The sequence below is a fragment of the Drosophila ananassae genome (assembly GCF_017639315.1).
Source record: "Drosophila ananassae strain 14024-0371.13 chromosome 4 unlocalized genomic scaffold, ASM1763931v2 tig00000054, whole genome shotgun sequence".
Classification (NCBI taxonomy): Eukaryota; Metazoa; Arthropoda; class Insecta; order Diptera; family Drosophilidae; genus Drosophila; species Drosophila ananassae.
The window spans coordinates 6,262,888-6,289,500 of record NW_025319037.1 but is presented as its reverse complement, the minus strand read 5'-3'; the positions used below and the strand labels follow the sequence as shown (position 1 = coordinate 6,289,500).

Sequence of the window (26,613 nt, the reverse complement as noted above, 5' to 3'; positions counted from 1 at the left end):
GACAGCCAGCATTTACTAACACGCATAAATTTTAACGTTCTAGTAGAAGGACTAGAAACTTTCGACCCATTGTCGTTCGACTTATGCCCAACACGATCCTTTAGGGTATTATTTTCGGATTACAATGGTCTCTACCATATATTATCAGCATAATTTACGTTTAACCTAAAATCTTTCATCCTTAACTCTTTGCAACACTCTTTCTCGTGATACTTACTACTCTTACTGTCTCGGACTTATTCCGGCGATTCGAGCCGTACGTTATGCGCAGCGCACCTCAGTTGGTTGGGCAGGAGGTGGGCTGTACGTATGCAGCGAAAACCACTCGAAAAATAAACAGAGGTAGAGTTCGATTTCAATATTTATTTCAGGTTGATTCCAGATTGTATAAGCTTTTTGTCACTTTTTCTCTAGGATAACTTATAAAAAGCACCTTCCATGTATGATCGCGAAATGTTCTAAAATAGAAGACGACGAGCGAAGCTATTTCATTCATTTTATCAGATGTTGCCACGTCTAATGCTGCTACATCGAACGACAAAAATGGAGCTGAACCAAACATCGAGGCGGCTACATTGGAAAACAACAAAATTCTGTTCTCATTGACAACAAGAATCTTTTGTTCATTGTGAAGGAAATTGTACTACCATAAAAATTATACAAATATACAAATATTTCCGTCAACGTGTGGATAGCATCGATAAATTCTATGTAAAACTTATATCAATTGAGTCACACTGTGGCGAAAATGCTGGGGATGACCAAACTTAAGTATCGCGAACAGACCTGATCACATTAATGAGGTAGCTTTTTTTTCTGTGCCGAATCTTTTGGACAGACTGGCAGAACTTTTTCAGGATAAAAATAGATCAAAATAATTGCTCAAATTATAAACTAGGAGACAATTATTATAAAAATAATAGTGAAAAAAATTATCGAAGAAGATGTTTAAAAGTCAAACATTCAAGTTAAAGTATTAAATCAGTATTAAAGAAAAAAAAACGTCCCACTATTCAAATTGAAAGTTGTTACAAAAACGAAACGATAAAATGCAATTAAGGCAATAAAAGGACACACTTAATAAATGATTTAATTGAGAGTTTATCTGAAAAAGTTATGCCAAATTATAAAGGAAGATTGGAAAAATAAGAGCAAAGGAAGGAAAATTTGGTTTATATACAATTTGAAATTTAGCAGCTTACCGGTTTTATATCACGGTGAAGGAATCCCACAGAATGAATAGATTCAATGGCTTTCAAAATTTGTAAGCCTAACCTAAGAGTTGTACTGAGTGAAAAAGCTCCGCGGGGCTGAGCTCGTCGAAGCTCAGCTAAATTTTTTCCTTGCAGTTGCATCACCACGTAGTTGAATCGATCATTACGACCACATCCAATAAAACGACACACGTGTTCCTTTCCTTGTAATTTTTTTAAAACAGCCACTTCCATTTTGAGTACTTGTTTAGGCTGCCGAGCAGATTCTACCTTAAGAGCCACCTGCTCGCGAGTTATAAGGTCTTGCCCTTCGTAAATCTCTCCAAATCCGCCACCTCCGATTTTTCGCATTACCTAAATATATAAAATATAAGCTTTTATTAAGATCTGCATTGATTTATTTACATATATACACTAATTGCTGTTCGTAAATCTCGCTAAACTGCTCGCTAAACTACTCGAGAGCTGCTGACATTTCTATTAGAAAATTGATTTGATGGTAAAATTGTATGTACATATATAATTATACAGGCGGCTACCATATATATTTTATTTATTTATAATACAAGGTGAGTTCCAAGTAAACTTAAAAAAAAAACAGAACAAATAGTCTTTTCGGCAAAATCAATTTATTTTATTTAAAATAGTCTTCTTCTGCTTTAAAGCTTTTTGCACGGTCCAAAAGCATGTCGAACGAGACTTTTAGCTCGTTGCCCGGTATGGCCGCCAGTATGCCGGTGCAAGCTTTTTGAATGGCCTCTACGTCTGCATAACGCTTTCCTTTCCTCGGCAAATGCATTTTTCCGAAAAGGTAGAAGTTGCTCGGTGCCATATCAGGTGAATACGGGAGTGGTTGATGCTTAAAATGTGATTTTTGGTCAAATACTCGATAACAAGCGTCGAGACGGCGCATTATCGTGCAACAAACCGCAACTTCCATCTTCGCGATATTCGGGCTGAACACGTCGAATACGGCGCACCTTATTCTTATTCTTATTCTTATTCTTATTCTTATTCTTATTCTTATTCTTATTCTTATTCTTATTCTTATTCTTATTCTTATTCTTATTCTTATTCTTATTCTTATTCTTATTCTTATTCTTATTCTTATTCTTATTCTTATTCTTATTCTTATTCTTATTCTTATTCTTATTCTTATTCTTATTCTTATTCTTATTCTTATTCTTATTCTTATTCTTATTCTTATTCTTATTCTTATTCTTATTCTTATTCTTATTCTTATTCTTATTCTTATTCTTATTCTTATTCTTATTCTTATTCTTATTCTTATTCTTATTCTTATTCTTATTCTTATTCTTATTCTTATTCTTATTCTTATTCTTATTCTTATTCTTATTCTTATTCTTATTCTTATTCTTATTCTTATTCTTATTCTTATTCTTATTCTTATTCTTATTCTTATTCTTATTCTTATTCTTATTCTTATTCTTATTCTTATTCTTATTCTTATTCTTATTCTTATTCTTATTCTTATTCTTATTCTTATTCTTATTCTTATTCTTATTCTTATTCTTATTCTTATTCTTATTCTTATTCTTATTCTTATTCTTATTCTTATTCTTATTCTTATTCTTATTCTTATTCTTATTCTTATTCTTATTCTTATTCTTATTCTTATTCTTATTCTTATTCTTATTCTTATTCTTATTCTTATTCTTATTCTTATTCTTATTCTTATTCTTATTCTTATTCTTATTCTTATTCTTATTCTTATTCTTATTCTTATTCTTATTCTTATTCTTATTCTTATTCTTATTCTTATTCTTATTCTTATTCTTATTCTTATTCTTATTCTTATTCTTATTCTTATTCTTATTCTTATTCTTATTCTTATTCTTATTCTTATTCTTATTCTTATTCTTATTCTTATTCTTATTCTTATTCTTATTCTTATTCTTATTCTTATTCTTATTCTTATTCTTATTCTTATTCTTATTCTTATTCTTATTCTTATTCTTATTCTTATTCTTATTCTTATTCTTATTCTTATTCTTATTCTTATTCTTATTCTTATTCTTATTCTTATTCTTATTCTTATTCTTATTCTTATTCTTATTCTTATTCTTATTCTTATTCTTATTCTTATTCTTATTCTTATTCTTATTCTTATTCTTATTCTTATTCTTATTCTTATTCTTATTCTTATTCTTATTCTTATTCTTATTCTTATTCTTATTCTTATTCTTATTCTTATTCTTATTCTTATTCTTATTCTTATTCTTATTCTTATTCTTATTCTTATTCTTATTCTTATTCTTATTCTTATTCTTATTCTTATTCTTATTCTTATTCTTATTCTTATTCTTATTCTTATTCTTATTCTTATTCTTATTCTTATTCTTATTCTTATTCTTATTCTTATTCTTATTCTTATTCTTATTCTTATTCTTATTCTTATTCTTATTCTTATTCTTATTCTTATTCTTATTCTTATTCTTATTCTTATTCTTATTCTTATTCTTATTCTTATTCTTATTCTTATTCTTATTCTTATTCTTATTCTTATTCTTATTCTTATTCTTATTCTTATTCTTATTCTTATTCTTATTCTTATTCTTATTCTTATTCTTATTCTTATTCTTATTCTTATTCTTATTCTTATTCTTATTCTTATTCTTATTCTTATTCTTATTCTTATTCTTATTCTTATTCTTATTCTTATTCTTATTCTTATTCTTATTCTTATTCTTATTCTTATTCTTATTCTTATTCTTATTCTTATTCTTATTCTTATTCTTATTCTTATTCTTATTCTTATTCTTATTCTTATTCTTATTCTTATTCTTATTCTTATTCTTATTCTTATTCTTATTCTTATTCTTATTCTTATTCTTATTCTTATTCTTATTCTTATTCTTATTCTTATTCTTATTCTTATTCTTATTCTTATTCTTATTCTTATTCTTATTCTTATTCTTATTCTTATTCTTATTCTTATTCTTATTCTTATTCTTATTCTTATTCTTATTCTTATTCTTATTCTTATTCTTATTCTTATTCTTATTCTTATTCTTATTCTTATTCTTATTCTTATTCTTATTCTTATTCTTATTCTTATTCTTATTCTTATTCTTATTCTTATTCTTATTCTTATTCTTATTCTTATTCTTATTCTTATTCTTATTCTTATTCTTATTCTTATTCTTATTCTTATTCTTATTCTTATTCTTATTCTTATTCTTATTCTTATTCTTATTCTTATTCTTATTCTTATTCTTATTCTTATTCTTATTCTTATTCTTATTCTTATTCTTATTCTTATTCTTATTCTTATTCTTATTCTTATTCTTATTCTTATTCTTATTCTTATTCTTATTCTTATTCTTATTCTTATTCTTATTCTTATTCTTATTCTTATTCTTATTCTTATTCTTATTCTTATTCTTATTCTTATTCTTATTCTTATTCTTATTCTTATTGGATCATTAACGACAAAACAATGGCAAGTAGTATTGTGCACAACTACGTGCGAGTCAAGTCCAAATTAATGAGTGAAATTATGTGAAATCTTAGGCTCACCCGTTCTTTAACTTTGAGGCGACCCACTGACGAATCAGCTTTAACGCCAGGACACGCTTCCTAATACCAACATCATCCCATGCAGCAAACCATTAATAAAAAGATGGGAACTGGTATCACGATCGAATGATGGTAGAATGATCGTGTGAGTATCTTCAAGAACTCCAGAATCGGCATAAATGAAAGCATGCATCTCTTAACATTAAAGAGGAATTGCTAGTCCCTATAAAGGAAGACAATGTGCTTGTAATGATCTAGCCTATGGGAAAAGTTCTCAAAACGTTTTCTGGACCGGACAACCTCGTTCGGGTAGTGGAGATCAAAACGTCATCTGGAGTATTCAAGAGGCCAGTGACTCGGCTAGCTCCCCTGTACCCAGGAGAAATCAACAACAAGAGCCCATTAGACAACACCCTCAAGGCGGGCCAGTCTAATGAGCCTCCTGTACAACGCAAAAAAGGAATCCTCTCATCAATGTAAGTCTAGCGCTTATGTTGCTATTCTCACTATCCATGACAACGGAATTAAAATAACAGAGTTCAGTAACAAGCCAGGAACATTCTACGAAAGGAACCACGGGAATGGTAGTTTCGGAATGGACAATGATAGTATATTACGACTTGGATCCCTGGAATGATATGAAGGTACTTTCAGTTTATTAACGGAGCTCGCACACAAGTGCTGGCTCTGGACCATTCTGGACCATTTTAAACATCTATTTGTAGAGCTTGAGCCAGTAAATAACCTAATGCATCACTCACCGCTTAATATGGTGGAAACTATAGCCAATTCATTATTCGGTTTAGTCGACTCTACCTACGCAGAAAATATTACCAAAACTATCACAAATGTTAAGGGTAACGAAGACTTCCTCAAACAGCTGCTTCAAAACTAGACATCCATTGTTGCCTCTATCATCAATTTGGGGCAAAAATGAAGTTCGGCTTCCAACAACCACTGAAGATCTTTTAAATAACAGATGACCCTTATAAATAAGCAACGATGACAGTACCAAGGCGCACATTTGGAGCAAGCATTTATGATTGTCCCAACACAAACGAATTTTCTTGCAAATAGTTTACAGCGAATGCAGAGTGGGATAACCAATGTGTTAACTGATGTTCGCCATAAAACAATCAGCCCAACTTTAATATCACCGACACAGCTACGAGACCAACTCGACCATATTCGGGATCATTTGCTACCCAACCTTTTTAGGTGGCAATCTTGCCAGTCGCCACCACTGATGTCCTTCAGCTCTACAAAATAATGTATGCCCAAGACAGTACAAATTATACTTACGGCATTTTTAGAATAATACCACTAGTGTCGTCAGAGTAATTGGATGTCTTCAGAATCATGCCCATTCCAATATGGAAATCGAAAGGTTGTACGTTGTACTATCTTCAGGCAACGATCATAGCTGTCAATTCCCATAGATATCGTTTTGTAGGTTTTAATGAGGACGAATTCAAAAGATGCATAACTATAAAAATTTTGCACCACTTTGGTATCAATTAGCGTCGTTCAATGTTGATAGAAGATGCGAATTTTAGTTATTTAATAACAAGACTGGTATGCAGAATTCGCCCACTGATTGCACAGCACGCAATGTCAATATAAATTTGACGTATAAGTTGATACCTTCGGCACTATGACCACTGAAGTACAGTTCGTTCAGTCGATTCGGAAATATCTCCGAGCCCATAAGAAGAAACATCAGAACCCGTTTAAGGATTTCCACCCAATCAACAAGTATGGACGAATTGGACCCAGAATTGGAGTTTCTACAACATCAGCCGACATAAAAAGAAAAAATGCACCGCACCAACTGGACCACCAGACAGCCATGACGTACACAGCATTGGCCATTGCAGTCATCATACTGATACTGATGAGCATTCCTATCATGCGACACAGACGGTCTATTTGAACTCCGAAACCTAAAAGCACTACCCAATACAGTTTACTATAGAGTTGGACGACGGTTGAATAGCTGTTCAACGGCCGGAAGAATGTTAAGTCATGAGCTTTTAATATTAAGTCGCAAAAACACAATCAATATTAGAGAAAATATTAGGTCATAGCCTACATAAAGAACGATGTCAAAAGTGTACAACAATCACATGAAGTGATGGCTGGTGCTTAAAGAACCAAACACTACAGCAACAACAAACTGAAACGGCAGCAATAACGGCTGATTACTCATTTCTTTCCCTACATCCAATTTGTTTAGGTGCATGTTGCGGCAACAAACCAGCCATCACTTCAAGTGATTTTTGTACACTTTTGACCAAAATTATAATACCCTCAGCAAGGGTATAATGAATTAAGAATTAAACGAGACGGGAAAGCTAATTCCGGTGAAGGCGAAGATTATATTCCGTTACAGTTAGCCAGCAGCTTATCTTATTATATATAAGTTAAAAAGATTTTATTAATATTCTTAAAAAAAAAGAAATTAATCTTTTTCACGTTTTGTTTATTTGAGTATCGGATTAGAACTGACAATTATGATTCTTATAATTAATAATTACACGATCTCGGTCGCGGTTGCTGCTGCTGCTGGCGTCCCTCGATGTCATTGGTAGCTGATGTTGTCGTTGTAGCTTAAGTCCATATCTTCGTTGCTAATTGGTCAATGCAAGTGCATTGTGTTGTTGGTGGATGCACTTGCCATTAAGTTCAGTGAGCTTTGCCAAATATTTGGGTGTTTTCTTTCTTTTGGCTTTCCCACGATCGCAAGCATAATCAATGCTTACTCAGCGCACGTGTCTTTCGATCCGTGTGACCCTTATTGGTGCCACGGCATCATATTGCATCCGGTGCACGGTGCACTCAATGCGTTTATGTAAGCTCTTTTGCAGTTGTTATTGAGAACTTATGTGCTTGGACTTAGCGTTTTATTAATATTATCTAGTGTTTGACATTTTGGGTGTTAACTTATATATAGGATCGTAAATAGTTTGCCGAACCTATTGAATTTCACTATCAAATCAATTTTCTAATAAAAATGTTTAAAACAAACCCAAGCATCCTTTAAAATAGTAAGGTTGTGCCAATTTTCATCGTTCAGTTACATGGCAGCTATAGGATATAGTCGGCCGATCCTATTATGGCAGATCGAATTAAGTTGCCCAAAATGGAATCTTTACCAAGTCTTATTCTACTAGCTTAAAAAACACCAAAGCTACGCTTTTTACAATCAATCAGTTATATGGCAGCTATTGGATATAGTCGACCCATCCTAGCCAAACAAAGAAGAAGAAAACTTAGAGATTAGTTTGCGTAGAAACAGACGGATGTACAGACGGACGGACAAACGGACATGCTTATATCGACTCAGAAGGTGATCCTGATCAAAAATATATATTCTTTATAGGGTCGGAGATGTCTCCAAAATTATAATACCCTCTGTGAGGGTATACAAAGGACAGCAATCTTCAGGCGAAGCCTGAAGAAAGTGGCGTCGCGAATTCAATAAATTATTGCAGGCCTAACTTCTTTCCGGCGGCTGCTTGACCCGACATACTCCCCCGTTGGAAGATGAGCTTTCAACAACTTCATGAAGGGGCAGCAAGTACAATTTGTTGATTGCGGGTTCGCTCAGCAGCGCACGGTGCGTGTAATATTTCTCCTTCTCGCTGAGCACTTTGCGGAGGCGCTTATTATTTGGCTTGGAAACAAAACTGCGATGATACTCCACCTTCACTGGCTCCGTCTGAGCCTGCCAAGAGGACCTTACCATCGTCAGGGCCTCCGCCTCCACAAGCAATCCAACCGGGCCGAGTTTTTTGGATGGAGGGCAAACCAGGAGACAGATGAAATTTCCAAGATCTGACGTCCAATGCAAAATTGGGCGTTTCTACAAATGATATATTTACATATATGTGACTTAGTAGGGTTGACGACCGAATCAGAATAATGACGTGGGAGCGCGGCTCAACGCTTGATGCTGCGGAGCGACCGAGAGATCTCGCGAGAGAGCGAGACAAATGCTAGCGCATGACGGCAGATGCAGGTGCACAGCACGTGATGTTGGAGGCTACGATCGTGGTTAATTGCGCAGAGTAGTCAGAGCATTGGGATTCCAAGCTGACTTGCACAGAAAACCCATCTGTAGAGATCCCTGCGCCTCCTATATCGGATACAGTCACCGGAGACCTTATCTTCCGCAGCTGCAGCTGGTCCGCCAGCCTTGAATAGATGCACCTGCGAGCCAGAATCGAACAGCGCTCGGCAGGGCAGTAGAACTCCGGAGCGGTTCCTAACCAGAATATTGGCAGTGGCTAGCAACACCACATCACCAAAACGATCCTTAGCGACGAGAGAATTGACGGCGGCGGACGCTGAACCAGAAAAAGCGTCGCTAGATGCGGAAACCTCGAGAGAGGGGTGTTGGCCTTGGGCTGGCGAATTGCCACCAAAATGCAGCAGACTATGATGTCTGCGTCCACACGCACGGCAGCTTGACGCATTGCATTGCCGAGATAGGTGCCCAGATCCAAGGCACTTACTGCATAAATGCAATCGCCTAACTTCGTTGGAATGGAATCCAAGGAATCCGAGTCAGCTTGCATTTCCTTCCACTTAGACTGCGTGGCTTCATGAACCTTCTGCAACATCACTTGGATTGTAATGCAGCTAGCAATCTGCTTCGTTGTGCCCATGCTTGACAGGGTCATGAAGGTCCTCAAAAAGGACAACTGCACTTTGTCTCAGGAATTCTTTTCTTCCAAGAGAGGCACAATCGAAAAACGGATTAATTTTCGCAACACAATTATTATATTAGTTCGTTTATTTATTGTTACCTCACGACCCACTGTGCAACTTCTATATAACTGGGTAATATATGTATGAGCGATTGCAGCACTCTGCAACCAGCGTAAGTTAACAACCAACTCTTTGCGTATGCTGAGCAGGCCAATTTTTATCCAATAATTATCCATTCTTTTAATGTTAATCATTTTTATTATTAATCATTTTCATTACTATTATTAACACACTCTTGTGTGGTCCACCTTAAGTTGGTTCCAGCCTAACGGGCCCGAAAGCTTAGCCAGCAAGTTGGACCGTTATGTGCAATTTGCGGCTTTGTCTGATGTAGCTTTGTCTGATTGGTGGACAGCGATCGTGTGACTTCTGCAAAATGTGCAAGGTCAGCGGTCTGCCACGGGCATCAGGCCAGGCTTTAGCTTTTGTCATTCTTAAGTTTAGTTTTAAGTTGGATTTGGAATAAAGAGCACTGCTCGATTATGAAACTCCGGCTTTAGCCGTCACATTTATTGAATTTGGTTATCGTGCCTTAAGGGCCGTAACAACGGAGAGAAGTATCTCCCACCGTAAACTTCGGAAGAAGGAAGGAAGTCGAAGCGACCACTCGATTCTCCTGTGGCTGCCAACCTTGGTGGTCACCACTACCCGAACCTTGGGAGCTATAGCGACGAGGGTCACCAGCGGTTGCAACCTACCGCCGACCCCTGCCACGGATATTCAACCAGCCGGCTCTACCCCTGCCACAGAGGCACAGCCAGCCGGCACAATCAACTAAATAATTGACGCCCAACGGATTAATATTACTATTAATATTCGAACTCTACCCCTGAAGTTATATATGTAATATGTAAGTAGGTGAGCCAACAATAGCCAAGGTCTACACTTACACACATACTCATTAAACAGTACATATAAATTCCTATGCCCGGCAATAGGAATTTTCTACGAATAAATAAAACTGACTCGATTTTCGATTTTGGTTCAGATTGTTTTTTGAGTACGTTACAAAAATAAAAAAAAAACATACAACTCAAGTTACGTACACTCGTATTCTTGGAGTTGATTTAATTAATTTTTTTCCATGTGGAGTTTTTCGAGTGCACTGGAAATAAAGAAAATTAAATAACTCCAATAACGCACACTGGTGCCAAGGCAATCAATATTTACATGAATTAATTAGGCAATGAAATATTTTATTTCTTTATTAGTGTTGGTCTCTATACACATTTAGAGGTTGCCAGTCGCTTTTCTCCTTGTATTTCGCTACTATTTTATCCACTGTGCATATATGCATAGATTGGATTTTGTACTGAAGTGGCCCATCGAAACCTTTTGCCTTGTGTTCAATCGTTAAACACCTCGTATCTGCCCAGTATAAACACCGCTAACCTACCCAGCTCTCTTAGCTGCCAATAAGTTGGGAGTATAGGGAAGTGAAACAGGAAATTGATAGCGACGATAACGAAGAAGTAGGGTTCCGCCCCGAAGTTAGGAACATACATCAACCAGAAATGAACGCGGACATGATCCAAGCGCATGTCGCAAATGCGGTCAGCACCGCTCTCGCCGATCAGAACGAGCGTTTGAGAAGCCAATTCGCCTCAGAATTAGAAGCGGTTAGAACACATGTTAGCGCTCTGATAGTGCAAGCGCTGCGGGTAGAAGTCTATAAAAGAGCAGTGCCGCACCCTGAAATAAAATGCGATGTCAAGTTAGACATAGTAAAATCTCTGCCGACGTTCAGTGGAAGGCGCGATGAGTACGTTTCGTGGAGGCATGCTGCATCAGATGCATACGAAGTATTCAAAAAATACGGCGGCAGCGAAGCCCACTACGAGGCCGTAGTTATCATTAAAAACAAAATTTGCGGTCCCGCTCGGTCCCTCGGATGCAATTCTAGCCAGACTAGATTGCACATACGCGGACAAAACGTCCCTAAGAGTGCTACGGCATAATTTGGAAATGGTTCGGCAAGGAGATGCATACCTTATGGTATACTATGACGAGGTCGAGAGGAAACTCACGCTCGTCACCAACAAAATAGTCATATCACACAACTCGGACACGGCAACCATCCTAAATAGGGAGGTTAGGGATGACGCCCTTCATGCATTCATTGCAGGGCTTAAAAGACCACTTAGGTCACCCGTGCTACCAGCACAACCTAAAGACCTTCCGTCTGCACTAGCGTTAGCGCGAGAAGCCGAGAAGCTATGGAAGACAAGGCCCCTTTCAATGAGGGCAACAGGCGCAACAATAAAGGTCAGGGAAAGCAATGGAGAGGTGAGGACAAAAATCCGCACTTCATTCCTAAGCAAAACCAAGGTAGGCCTCATGAGGACAATTCCTGGCCAAACCGCAGGAATTCTGAGACCTTAGACCAGAATAAAGTTCAGCCCATGGACTAGTTGGCTGGCAAAATAGTAAAAATTTCTTTTTTCTTGGATACACTGAGTACGTTTTTTTTTTTTTTTTTTTTTTTCGCGCGGTTCCCACTGCTCACGTACAGCCCACCTCCCGCCCAACCGACCGAGGGGCGCCTGCCGCATAACGTACGAATCGCGGGAATAAATTCGAGTTAGTATAATGAGTATAGTATATAAGTTTAAATAGAAGGATTATAAAGAAAACGAGGAAGAATTAGTATGTTCTTGCAGGTAATTTAAAATGGAGGTTTTCAAATTTGACTGGGAGGAAAGAGAAATAATATTATACAGACCATTGTAGTTCGAACATAAAATCCTAATGGGATCATGCTGTGCATATGTCGATCTACAATGGCTTAAGAATAAAGGACTAAAGTTTCTGGTCCTTCTATTCGGAACGTTAAACTGTAAGCGTGTTAGTAAGTGCTGGCTATCTACATCACCATTAATAAGGTTGTGTAGGAAAACAGCATCGATGTCGTCAATGCGCCACCGCTACACAGTAGTTCCAATGGCCAAGTAGTGAGATTTCACAGTACCCTGGCGGAAATTGCCAGATGCCACAAAATTGATAAAAAAATCGAGGATACTGTGGAACTTATATTGCGGTCTACGGTAGAATACAATAGGTCGCTACATTCGGTCACAGAGTTTAGGCCGGTGGAGGTCGTCCACGCCAGCAGCGATGAGATGAAGCTGGCAATTAAAGCCAAAATTGACAAGGTACAGCAGTCTAACTTAGACAGTGTTAATCCTTCGAGGCAGAACCGAGTTTTCGAAGTCGGTGAAAGAGTACACCTGCGCAACAAAAAGAGACTAGGGAACAAATTGACACCGCTTTATTCAGAAGAGCGGGTAGAAGCAGATCTGGGAACATCTGTTCTCATTAAGGGGAGGGTGGTCCATATGGACAACATCAGATAGGCCTACCACATTCGCCCTTATAATAAAACTCGAAAATTCGCTATAATTCCCACAGGCTTGCCATTATATCCATCATACTGCTGCCCACCGCAAGCGCGAGAATCACCGACTTCTCGCATGCAAAATAAATCCCAGGCACTCGCAAAATCGGTCCGAGTATTCTAGCATAATTTACTCTACGGTCGGAATGCTGGAATTGTTCCCACAATCCCACATGAGGAAGCTGCTGAAAGTTGACATCGAACATGCCCAGAACATTTTGGATGAGCTTAATATACACCATAGAATGGCCAGGAGCCTCGATTTTTTGGGCTCAGTCCTTAAGGTCGTGGCGGGTACACCCGACGCGGATGATCTTAGTAGTATTAAAATCAATCAAGCATCGCTTATCGAGGCCAACAATAGACAGGTTGTTATTAACACAGAGACACAGAAACACATTAATTTGTTCACAGACACAGTAAATAGGATCATCAAGTAGAAAAGGGACGGCCTTGTCGACTCAGGTCATTTGTTCGAAACACTCCTCGCCAGAAATAGAATGCTAATATCCGAAATCCAAAATTGTATGCTCACTATTACACTCGCTAAAAACAACATAATAAACCCTATTATTTTCAGCCATAATGACCTAAAGGCTATTTTTGACGAACAGCTCACAGAGGTCCCCATAGTTAGCCTTATGAATGTATCTTAGATTACAATTTTCCAATCTAATGTCATTATCCATGTCAAAGTTCAGTATCCTAGAGTTAAGCTTATTTGTAAGAAAGTCCTGCTCTTCCCTGTCGCACACTACCATACGATGCTACAAACAGAAGACAACATCGTGGCGGAATGTTATGATGGAATCCTAGCAGTCTCCGATTGCGCTTCTACCAACTTGGCCACATTTTGCAAAAAGGCAGTTATATGCAAGCGGGGCGGCTACATGCCGGACGCGGCCCAGCAACCTGGAACCCCTTACAATTGTGGACGACGGAATAATAATCGTCAACGAAAAATTAACGAGGATTACTATCGATGACGGTCCCACAACATCTATAGTAGGGACCCACCTTATCACTTTCGAGAGGAAGGCGGTGAGCAACGACTCCATGTATCTGAACCTCAACTACACTGTGAATAAGAGCCCGGGTATTGCGGCCTCCCCTCTAATTAACATCATGGGACACGATCACATACTAAGTTTGCCACTACTACAGCGGTTGAACGAGCATAACCTGCGTTTGATGCAGGAGCTCAGAGATGACGTGTCGGCCGGAGGATCCCCGAAGATTTGGTTCGCCGCGGGAGTCGCCGTTAGCCTCACACTATGCGGCTGAATCCTGCTCCAACAACACTGCAGGCGCAAACGAGATGCATCCCAGTTACAAGGGTCCATGGACGAATTGGCTGTCACCGAGGACGGCGTCCAATTTAAACGGGGAGTAGTTAACAACCAACTCCCAGCGTAGGCTGAGCAGGCCAATTCTTATCCAATAATTATCAATTCTTATTAAGGTTAATCATTTTTATTATTAACACACTCTTGTGTGGTCCACCTTAAGTTGGTTCCAGCCTAACGGGCCCGAAAGCTTAGCCAGCAAGATGGACCGTTATGTGCAATTTGCGGCTTTGTCTGATGTAGCTTTGTCTGATTGGTGGACAGCGATCGTGTGACTTCTGCAAAATGTGCAAGGTCAGCGATCTGCCACGGGCATCAGGCCAGGCTTTAGCTTTTGTCATTCTTAAGTTTAGTTTTAAATTGGATTTGGAATAAAGAGCACTAGCTCGATTATGAAACTCCGGCTTTAGCCGTCACATTTATTGAATTTGGTTATCGTGCCTTAAGGGCCGTAACAACGGAGAGAAGTATCTCCCACCGTAAACTTCGGAAGAAGGAAGGAAGTCGAAGCGACCACTCGATTCTCCTGTGGCTGCCAACCTTGGTGGTCACCACTACCCGAACCTTGGGAGCTATAGCGACGAGGGCCACCAGCGGCAGCAACCTACCGCCGACCCCTGCCACGGATATTCAACCAGCAGGCTCTACCCCTGCCAAAGAGGCACAGCCAGCCGGCACAAGCAACTAAATAATTTGTATGCATGTCAACAGATGCTAATATTTCGCGCACAAATCACAAACTGAATAATGTTTTTTAATTTGTTTGTTTGTTTATGTTTATATATTTTAAGCCGCGCAGCTCAAATTTTCAACGGAAAAGCACAAGCACAATCACGTTCCTAAGCACAATCACGTCGGGGTTCACCAAATGTTTAGTTACTGAGCATTTTCGGTAGCTTTATTTTTGTGTTCTAAATATCGTCTTTAATAAAACAACCACAGTTTGATTTATAGATATTGATACAATTTATTTCATTGTTTTGGCATTTCTACAAATGATATATTGACGACCGAGTTAGAATAATGACGCGGCAGCGCGACTCAACGCTTGATGCTGCGGAGCGACCGAGAGATCCCGCAAGTGAGCGAGACAAACGCTAGCGCATGATGGCAGATGCAGTTGGCCGATTGAATGCACGAGAGCGGGAGTAAACATGCGCCTCTCCACAACCACAGGGAGAGAACGAGTTAACATGCCCCTCTCCACAGACATAGAGAGAGAACACAGACCCGGCAACTGCAAGACTAGCGCCGATGTAACAACAAAAAGATCGCCAACGCAACAATTCTGACAAAGACAGACTACTCTCGTTCACTCATTACCCATACATACTTCTTTATAATAAAACATTCATTCTTATTTTGTACTCCAAGCAACACAGTCACTTTATTTGCAAGCCTTCCTTTCAGCATTTTAAAAAGCGACGATCTTATACGAGATCTCCTCTACTCCCTCAGACACGAGACTGTAAGATCAGTGGACCAATCAACTTGCGGACAATACTTACTGGGAATCATCCGTGACAAAATTAAAGGCAGGGCGGACGAGGCGCTGAGTGTCTGCGATGTACTCCTCAGTTGGGATGACATCAAAGCAAACCTCAAGCGACTATACTCTAGCAAAAAAACGGAAGAAATGCTTGTTAGAGAGCTACATAACCTTCCAGACGGACTCAGTATGGGAAAACTATATTACACAGCCACTAAAATAAGAAGCGAATTAATGTCCCTGGCCAGGGAGCAGACCCTAGTGGACGCTCACTCACAGCCAAACGTGGCCAGTATGACAGATTCTGCCTAAATACATTCTTAGTTGGATTAAAGGACCTAATTAGGTCAGCCATTAGGAACCAAAGACCAGATATCGAATTAAACTTCTCTAGAAACCTGAATAAACACCAAGAAAATCAACGACACGACAGCTCGACATACAGGAATCACCCATACGCGAAAGGACAACCAATCAATAATGACTATAATAGACGCTACATATCAGGACAACAGAATTATAATAATGGCAACAACGGCCGCCATGTACCACGACATGATAACACCAACAACGACAATAATAGTCGCTTCACACAGCGACAACAAAATTTTAACAATGATAATAGACGCTTCACACGTCAATATAATTCCAAAAACGATAGTAATGGTCGACACGATAGACAAATTCTGGGTAGGAACCCCTTCCACAATAACAACAAATCAGATCAGACCCTAAACGACCAAGACAAGAACAACCATAATCCAAACTCTCCCCTATGTAACATCAACGATGCAAATTTTTCACTAGAAGCCTCGAGAAACCAGTCGGTTACATAAGCAAGAAGAGTCACGGATCTTCATTGCACCCTTGGATCCAGCACTTATTAACGAAGACCGCATCAAAAAACTAACTCCGATATAAATATCCACACTGTACTCAGTACATTCAAAATTCGGGAATTTACAGATGAAATAAATTTCAAACAGTTCAAAAAAATTCCCAATTTTAAAATCTTACTATTTAATTTCCACCCCCACTTCAATGGTCTTCTAGGCATGGATTTTCTATCCGGCTAAATGCAAAAATAAACTGTGCCGACTCCATATTAGTAACACCAGAAATAATCAAATAGTCATAACAGGTGGCTTATATACCGCAATCGCAGTATCCGCCTATTTCGAAGTCTGTAATAACTCATACCAGACCCAAACACTTTATCTAGAAGAACCGTTACAGGCAGAAGAGTTCTCTCCACGAAGCCACCAATACTTAAACTGCATGTCCGCGGCAACTAATACAGAATTACCGGACGATCAACAATTAGACATTCAGATGGAACACCTCAACAGCGAGGAAAAACAACATATTCTCAAATTATGCAAATCATTCAAAAGACTTTTTCACAACGAAAACAATCAACTAACGTTTTCTAATGCCATTAAACACTCTATACCCACGACAGATAATATACCGATTCACACAAAATCTTACCGTTACCTATTTGTACATAAAGACGAAGTTCGAAAGCAAATTTCAAAAATGCTAGAACAGAACATCATAAAAAGCAGCCATTCCCCTTGGAGTGCACCCGTCTGGGTCGTACCTAAGAAAGAGGACATCACAGGCGAAAAAAAGTAGCGTTTGGTAATCGATTTTCGAAAATTAAATGAAAAAACGATCTCTGATAGATACCCTATTCCAAACATTGCAGATATACTAGACAGCATAGGAAAGACCATGTATTTCACAACAATAGACTTAGCAAGTGGCTTTCACCAAATTCAAATGAACCCACGCGACGCAAGCAAGACGGCATTCACCGTCGAAAAGGGCCATTATGAGTTCACAAGGATGCCCTTCGGTCTCAAAAACGTCCCTGCCACTTTCCAAAGCGTTATGGACAACGTCTTAGGTGATCTAGTCGGTAACGTCTGTCTCGTCTATCTCGACCACATAATAGTATTCTCACCCTCACTCCTAAAACATATAGCAAATATTAAATCCGTATTCATAAAACTCCAAAACGCAAATCTAAAAATCCAACCGAGCAAGTGTCACTTTTTAAGGAAGGAAATCGACTTCCTGGGACACATCGTCACCCAGGAAGGAGTCAAACCAAATCCTCTTAAAATTCAAACCATCTTCCCCTGCCCAAAGACAATTAGGGAAATTAAGTCATTTTTGGGACTATTAGGGTATTACAGGAAATTTATTAAGGACTTCGCAAAAATAACTAAACCCATGACGAGACAGTTAAAAGGAAGGAAATCTTCCTCAATCTTCCACAATAGATGAGGAATTTAAACAAGCATTCGAAACGTTGAAAGATCTTCTTTGTAATGATCCTAAACTCATATACCCAGATTTTAATAAATCATTTACGTTGACCACAGACGCAAGTAACTATGCGATGGCTCTGTGTTGTCACAAGGCCCAGACACTAATGACAGACCCATATCTTTCGCTAGCAGGACACTATCGGATACAGAAATCCGCTATTCTACGATAGAGAAAGAAATGCTATCTATCATTTGGTCTGTAGGTCATTTCAGACCATACCTCTTCGGGCGTAGATTCAAAATAGTCACGGATCATAAGCCATTAACTTGGTTAGAAAATCTGAAAGGCCAGAATCCAAAACTACTTCGATGGAAAACTATCCTGGCCGCTTACAACTACGAAGTCGTATACAAAAAAGGGTCGCAAAACGTAGTCGCTGACGCACTCAGCAGAATTGAGCCAAACTTGAAATTATACCAATCGCTTCACAACCACTAAATCATTTCAATAGTCAAATAGTATTCCGCACCGGATTAACAACGGCAAGACAAATAGAAACACCATTTGCCCATAAAATAAGACACATAATCACAGAATCCGTGCACACTTTCGACTCCGTTACAAACGCCCTTCAAACAATCCTGAAACCGAATAAAACATTTGCAACATTTGCACCAGACGATATTTTTAAAATATTAGAAGAATCCTATAATAACTATTTCTTTGAAAACGACTTATACAAAATTTCCCGCTGCAAAATACGGCTAACCGAAATCACTAATCCCCATGACCAGGAAAACAAAATTCGTGCGTATCACTTTAACACCAATCAGAGGGGGATAGACGAAACTTATAACCATTTAAAAAGGGAGATTTATTTTCCGCATTTAAAAGGCATTATCACAAAAATTATAAAAAATTGCGATACTTGCCTAATCCTCATAAACCACTGTTGCAAACCCCAACCGTACCAGAGGGACCATTGGCAGTCGTGCATATAGACAAATACTTCATTAACAATGCTTGTAACCTCACCATTATAGACAAATTTTCCAAGCTAGCGCAAGCCTACCCCATTAGCAATAGGAATTCAATAAAAGTCGCCGATGCCCTATTACAATTTATAAGTCACTACGGCGCACCAAAGAAACTAATTTTCGACCAGGGCGTGGAATTTTCGGCCAGTCTATTCAACGACCTCTTAACAAAATTCCAAATAACAGCTCAGACAACTTCATTCCAACAATCAACGGGCAACGTTTCGGTCGAAAGACTGCATTCCACCTTAACCGAACTATACAGAATAATCATGAACAAAAGAAAGGAAGCACGCCTAGAATACGGGCATGACCAAATACTCGCAGAAGCAGTTGCAACATATAACAATGCAATACACTCCAGCACTTCCTATACCCCTTTCGAGCTCTTTCACGGAAGAACTCACATATTCAACAAAACTATAACATTCGACAATCACCACGACTATCTAAAGAAATTAAACGAATTTAGACATATACCCAAAAGTACAGGAACATTTATACTCAACCACAGAAAAAAGATTGGCTAAATTAAACGAGGACAGAGAGATAACAGTCCAAGTCGAGCCGAATGATATGGTATTTAGAAAAGAAAACCGTAGGATCACGATAACTCCGAGATTTTCACTACACAAAGTAGGTAGAGACACAGGCGTCACCTTCCTAACAACTAAAGGTCAAAAGCTATAAAAACAAAAAATTAGAAAAACAGTTAAGAAATTTACAAACACCGGAGCACCAGCTTAAACAACAAATACTAACACTGACACATAACACATAACTCTCAACGTACTTCAACCCGTAGTTACGGAATCCTTCTAATAACCACCCAGCTTTTAAAGAATTATTAGAAGTCCTACGAAACAATTCAAACAGGTAGAAACTTAAATAGATACATTCTTGCCGCACAATAGAAGTAAAAGAGGTCTTAATAATGATCTGAGGACCTTACTCAACTCTATCCCAGAAACCTAGATGATAACGACGGACAAAACATTAGTGGAACTGAAAAATATCCTAACCAATATCAAAGAAGTGGCAAAAACACAAGGTAGAAAAAAGCCCACATTAACAAGAAATAATCTACAAAAATTGTTTTCTTCGAAAATGCACAAAAATCTTTCTTTGACGAACTTGGGGAAGACAGAAATAACATTTCTTCATTTCAATATATAGTAATAGGATAAACTACAATATAGACACACTTAACTGATAGTCCCTTAGCCGGTAAGCTAAACTTTATCCCTAAATTGTTATTTAATAAGAAACAAATAAAACATAAGAGATATAATAAGTAAACAAATGTAACACTAGCATTAGATGGGAGCATAATATCGGAGGAAGTGAAAAATGGGTCAACAGTCACCAAGTTCCAGCGCCGATTGTTGTTGGTAGCGCAGCAAGGAGAGAACATGATGACAAGTAGAAAAATGAGAAGTGCTGAAAATAACAGCTCCAACTGCGGGTTTTTTGAGAACCAGTGTTTGATAGAGGGATTCTTGCCGAAAGGTAGACTCTCTACGAACAAAACTACTGACTTTTTAGGATGCAAGGTCCAATTTAGAATTAAGGCTCTGGTAAAGGGATTCCGGATCCAGAACCTTGTGATTAAGCTCGTTAATATTCGAATGCGTATCATTTCTAATGAAGCAGCTATTACATTGCCACATTAAGTATGGTATGATTATGAGTATTTTAAAAGACTCAGAGGCAAAATCTACACAGGTGGTATGGTAGGCACGACGGCAAATCGACGAGCCCTGATCGGCCTCACACCCGCCAAATTGCAGTAGCTTCTTCACTGCACTCAGTAGAAACGAGAGGTGAAATGGTCAGAATAATAGAACTTCCGAACACAGCTTCATGCAGGCTGAGCTTATTATAATAAATTAGATTCAAGCCGAACCAAATAAAAAAAAACCGGACATTCGAGGTCTATCGGATGGAATCCGCTGCTATTATCATGGCTCCTTTTTTTTTAACCCAACCCAATTTAAGTTGTTTTAAAAGGATGCTTCACTATTTAAACTATTTGCACAATTAGAGCAATTAATTATCATGCTCATACGGTGACTTCAGACAGGCCGATGCACTCTTGAAAAAATTATTTAACAAAAAAGAATTAAAATTAACCCATGCGCTATGCGCTGTCTCATTCGCTCCAGCCTCTCTTCTGCACTCACATTAAAGAGGCTGCGCTTGCACTTTCTTTAGCCTTTATAGCGTCGTTTTCTTCACAAAACCGGATCACGTAGAAAAAGCAGAGAATACTAGCTTCTATGTGGGACTTATCCTGTTGGACTTAACGCCAGAAGCCCTGAGGGAGTTCGGGAAATAGGATAGAGGCCGCTACCGGTAATAATCTTAACAGAAAGCAGCTAAAAGATACATTTCGAATTCCCCCTGCCAAATTCAGTCTTGAGGGCAAAAATAACCACAAGTCTGATCAGATTTTAGCTGTTACTGTCGCAAGTCCTTTGCGTGGTAATTACCGATGCTCTTTTCTTGCATGTCCTCCAGCTCATAGATAGAGTTCTTCCGTCTGATCCTCGCCTTTATAAAAACCGGGCCAAATTTGGATTTGTAACCCGTCTGAAAATAACTTTAATTTTACTTTATTTGAAGTTAAGTAAATAAATTTCCTGTCCAACCGTATAGTGAACCCTTCGGGACTTATATATTATATTATAATAATAACACAGTGTATCAGTGATTTTGAACTTTTGAAGTGACATAGTAGGAATTGTTTATTGGGTCGTGTATATCATGACAAGACAGGAATATGCTCTTCTTCTTATAGTGCTCGCATAGTTTTATTGACATTTTTTGGGAAAAGCGTTATAACTTCAACAATTTTTATTATTTTTTTAAGAAATTTGTCTCGTTTTATTTAGAATTAATGAGACAATATTTTTATGTGGCAAAAATGACAGAATATTTGTAAGTTGTACCGAAAAACTGGCGTCAAAATCCGAAACAAAAACACCAAAAATTTTGAAATCGGTTAAAAAAAACGCGTTCAGGAATTTTTAAGCGCAAAGAAGTCCCGAAAAACGGTTTTTTGACCATAAATCAAGATTTTGAGGGTGTTACAAATATTTCAAACATGGTTTTGTGATATACGCGACCCAATAAACAATTCCTACTATGTCACTTCAAAAGTTCATTCACTTTTGTTTTTTTTGTTACACTGTGTAATTATTTCTCTCGGAATTAACCCGTTCTGACGCATTAGCCTGCGGTACATGGACTGGTGTAACCGTATGCACAATTCTATTTCTCCGTAATAAGAAATAAAAATATAAATAGAAAAACAGCTTCGTAGCTGTTCAGATACCAAATCTTCTCACATATATTTAATCACGACATCCGGTGTCAGTTATTTTACTGCTTTAAGAAGAACAAATTTCAAATAATGATCTAAAACTTCAAATAATGATATCTCGGCTTACATCATAGCCAAAGCAAACGCCGACATAAAGGTGGTGGATATTACAAAATTCAAATATTCATACACTAGGCACCCGTCATCTTTCAAAATACGTGTGCCCTTGCAGATGTTTAAGACGATTTGATCCGCCAGCTTTTGGCCAGAGAACATTTTCGTCCAAGAACATCAGCCAAGTACGGTGAAAAAAAAGAAAACCAAACCTGTGGGTGTAAAACTCCCACATGTTACGGCCACTGATTAATCTTCCACCTCATCTTCCTCAATTTCAAAAAACTAATGTCTTCATTAACACTTACCTATCAGAATACAAGAGGGTTACGTAGTAAACTTCCCAAACTGTATTCTCAAACTGTATTGTATTTACAGAAACTTGGTTAAAGCCGGAGATCTTAAGCTCTGAAGTTTTTCCTAGTAGGTACACCACTTTTAGATGTGATAGAACTTTGCAAAGGGGAGGAGGAGTGCTAATTTCTGTAGACTCCAAATTCGCTTCTGAAGAGGTAAAATCACAAGAGTTTGAATTTCTTTGCATTAAAATCACTTTGTCCGATCAATCTTTGTATGTTACCTAAATAAATATGTAGGTACATCACTTTTAGATGTGATAGAACTTTGCGAAGGGGAGGAGGAGTGCTAATTTCTGTAGACTCCAAATTCGCTTCTGAAGAGGTAAAATCACAAGAGTTTGGTGACATTGAATTTCTTTGCATCAAAATCACTTTGTCCGATCAATCTTTGTATGTTACCTGTTCGTACATACCACCTTCGTCCGAACCGCCAACATACTGGCAACATTTGTACGCTATTCGTTTGGTTTTCGATCGTCTGTCTGATGGTGACCAGCTTATAGCTCTGAGTGACTTTAATATCCCAGAACTTATGTGGTCAAATGTTGATAATTCACCGTCTTTACCGAGGCACTGTGCAAACCGCTCGTTTAACTCTTTAATCTATCGCTGGAAACTTCGATCTTTCCCCTTATGTGGAAGGAATCCTTCATTATTCCGCTGCATAAAACAGGGAAAAAATCCGACGCTGCAAATTATAGAGGCATCTCTAAATTGTCAGCAATTCCTAAGCTTTTTGAAAAACTTATCACTCCATATTTGCAACACCTATGTAGTTCTATAATAAATTCGTGCCAGAATGGTTTCATGAAGCGCCGCTCCACCACTTCCAACATATTGAAGCTAACATCTTTTATCACGGATGGCTTCCGGAATGACTTACAAACAGACGTCATTTACACTGACTTCAGTAAAGCATTTGACTCTGTTAACCATTCGCTTCTTATAAGTAAACTCAGTCTTTTGGGATTCCCAACTGATCTTCTTATGTGGATTTCGAGCTACTTATCAGGGAGAACCCAACGTGTTTTCTTTAAAGATGTTACCTCGCGTGTAGTCCGCGCCACATCGGGGGTGCCCCAAGGAAGCCATCTTGGACCCCTACTTTTTACTCTGTTTATTAACGACTTGCCCCTTGCCTTAACTTATTCACTTGTACTTATGTACGCGGATGACGTTAATCTATGTCTTCAGTATAAATTCACTAGCGCCCAGTCTAGACTTCAATCCGATTTGGATAATCTTCAAAATTGGTGTTTAGCAAATAATCTAAAGCTTAATGGATCGAAATGTAAACTCATGTCTTTTTACCGATCTAGTCCTCACCAGGCTGTGTACTTTCTCTATGAGAACGCCTTAGAACGATTAACTCAAGTTAACAATCTAGGTGTCCTATTAGATTTGAGGCTTAAATTTACCAACCATATATCTACCATGGTTAATAAAGCTATGGGTGTGCTTGGTTTTATTAAAAGATGGTCAAAAGAATTTAATGACCCGTACATAACTAAAACGTTGAATACATCATTGGTCCGTCCGATTCTTGAGTAGGGATCGTGTGTCTGGAGTCCTCAACATGGAGTACACCAAGATCACATTGAATCTGTACAAAAAAACTTCCTTACTTTCGCTCTTAGGGGACTTAATTGGGATGCAAATCTTTACCTCCCCTCTTATCGTAGTAGACTTTTACTAATCAACTTACCATCATTAACAAACCGTAGAACGATGCTGGGTGTCATAGCATTTACTAACACGCTTAAATTGTAACGTTCCTAGTAGAATGACTAGAAAATTTCGTCCTCTACTCCTCAGCCATTATAGTTCGACATATGCCCAACACGATCCGTTCAGGGTATTATGTTCGGACTACAATGGTCTCTACCACATCTTGTCACTTTGTTCTACTAACAATCTTAAATCGCTTATATTAACCGCCTTATCTGTGCAACACACTTCCTCGTGATATCTTTCTCCTAATCCTCGTTTATCTATCTCGGATCTATTCCCGCGATTCGAGCCGTACGTTACGCGGCAGCGTCCCTCGGTCGGTTGGACGGGAGGTGGGCTGTACGTATGCAGTGGGAACCGCGCGCAAAAAAAAAAGACTATAAAAAATGGTCACATTTCCACTTGTTGATCTAGGATACGTACCCAAAATGTCTTCGAATAGACGCTGGAAAAATTTCAGTCGGCCTAGGACATTCAGTCGGCCTAGGGTCGATCGAATGGAATGGCTGTTATTGCGGCTACTTCGTTTTCCCCCACCTTTTCTTGGCTACAATTCCCGACCATAATCTAAGGCGCTTTAAGGTATTAGGGAAAGGGTAGGTTAATCGAGATCAATTTAATATTCTTCTAAAACATTATAATAATTTTTTCTTTATAATAACAAATAATTACAAACTAACATTTTTCAACAAGAAATAAATAAATAATATAAAGCAAATTGCCTTTTGTGTTAGCTGTATACTGTATACAAGCAATAAAAATGCATTTAATCAAGAAATAAAAGTGATTTTGCTTACGTTTAACAACCTGGCATACGGGACCGCGATAATGTGCACTTGTTTTTCTGATTTTTGGTTTTGCTTCCCCCATACTGCAGTGATACCCGAATAAATAATATAATTTAATATTTCTATTAAAAAAACTTATTCAGGAAAATGTACATCCCACTAAAGCGCTCTCCTGGTGCTGCGGCTAGAAGTTATATTTAAGTTTTCTTAAAGGGTTTTTTATCCCTTGAAGGGATATTTCTCTTTAAAAACTATTTGCACTATTAACACGCTCATACGGGGCTCTGGGACATGTCGATCCACTCCTGAAAAATTACATACCTACAAGAAAGGAAATCGGGCAGAGCCGAAATTGATATACCCTTGCAGTTCGGTAGCAACTTATATTATTATATATATATCAAATCGATTAAAGTTGGTCGATCCTTATCAGAATTTCACCATCGAATCAATTTTCTAATAAAAGATATTTTGGCCAAATATAACATGTGCGGAAAGTCCCACGTGTGGAATTTTATTCTTGATCAAGAATATATTATATTATATAATTATATAATTCTTTATTATATAATTCTTTGATCAAGAATATATTATATATATTTTATAGGTTTGAAGACGTCTCCGTCACTGCGTTGCACACTTTTTACCACAATTATAATACCCACTGCAAGGGTATAAAAAAATACTTTGACAATTACCCAATCCCACAGTGGTCTTATGCATCGTCCGTTTTGCGCTGTCTCATTCACTCCAATCTATTTTCTGCACTAACATTTAAAAAGCTGGGCTTGCACTTTTCTTTGCCTTTTTCTTCACAAAACCGGATCACGTCGACACTAGAAGCAGACACTAGCTTCTATACGGGACTTATCCTGAAGGACTTAACGCCAGGAGCACTGAGGGAGTCCGGGGAAAAGGACGAGGTTGGGTCCGATCGAAGCTAAAGAGGTTTATGAGAAACCTTAACTTAGCTTATAGGCTTTTGGAGTGGGTTTTTTCCTCTTTATTTCCTCCTCCTCATTTTTCCCCCCGATTTAAATTTTTTTCCTACTGGGTTTTAACCTATCCTTCTTAGGTGCCTTCTAACTTCAGGCCAAGGGCCAACTTCTAACTTTTCAGGACCAGCAAAACCTAAAACTATATTCCAATAATCGCAACTTTAGCCGCTACAGGCAATAGGCTACCCTAACAAAAAGCAGCTACAAGATTCATTTCAAACGGTA

General features: G+C 38.3%; 1 protein-coding gene across 3 annotated transcripts in view; it reads right to left on the bottom strand.

Annotated features, from left to right (window-relative positions):
- The window catches only part of LOC6505445 (tau-tubulin kinase homolog Asator), a 178,499-nt gene that overhangs the window by 110,207 nt on the left and 41,679 nt on the right, over nucleotides 1-26,613 (bottom strand). For all 3 annotated transcript variants that reach the window (XM_044717662.1, XM_044717661.1, XM_044717660.1), the window contains exon 4: nucleotides 1,203-1,568. In XM_044717662.1, coding sequence (XP_044573597.1) covers nucleotides 1,203-1,568 — 366 coding nt within the window. The remainder of the gene's footprint in view (nucleotides 1-1,202; nucleotides 1,569-26,613) is intronic.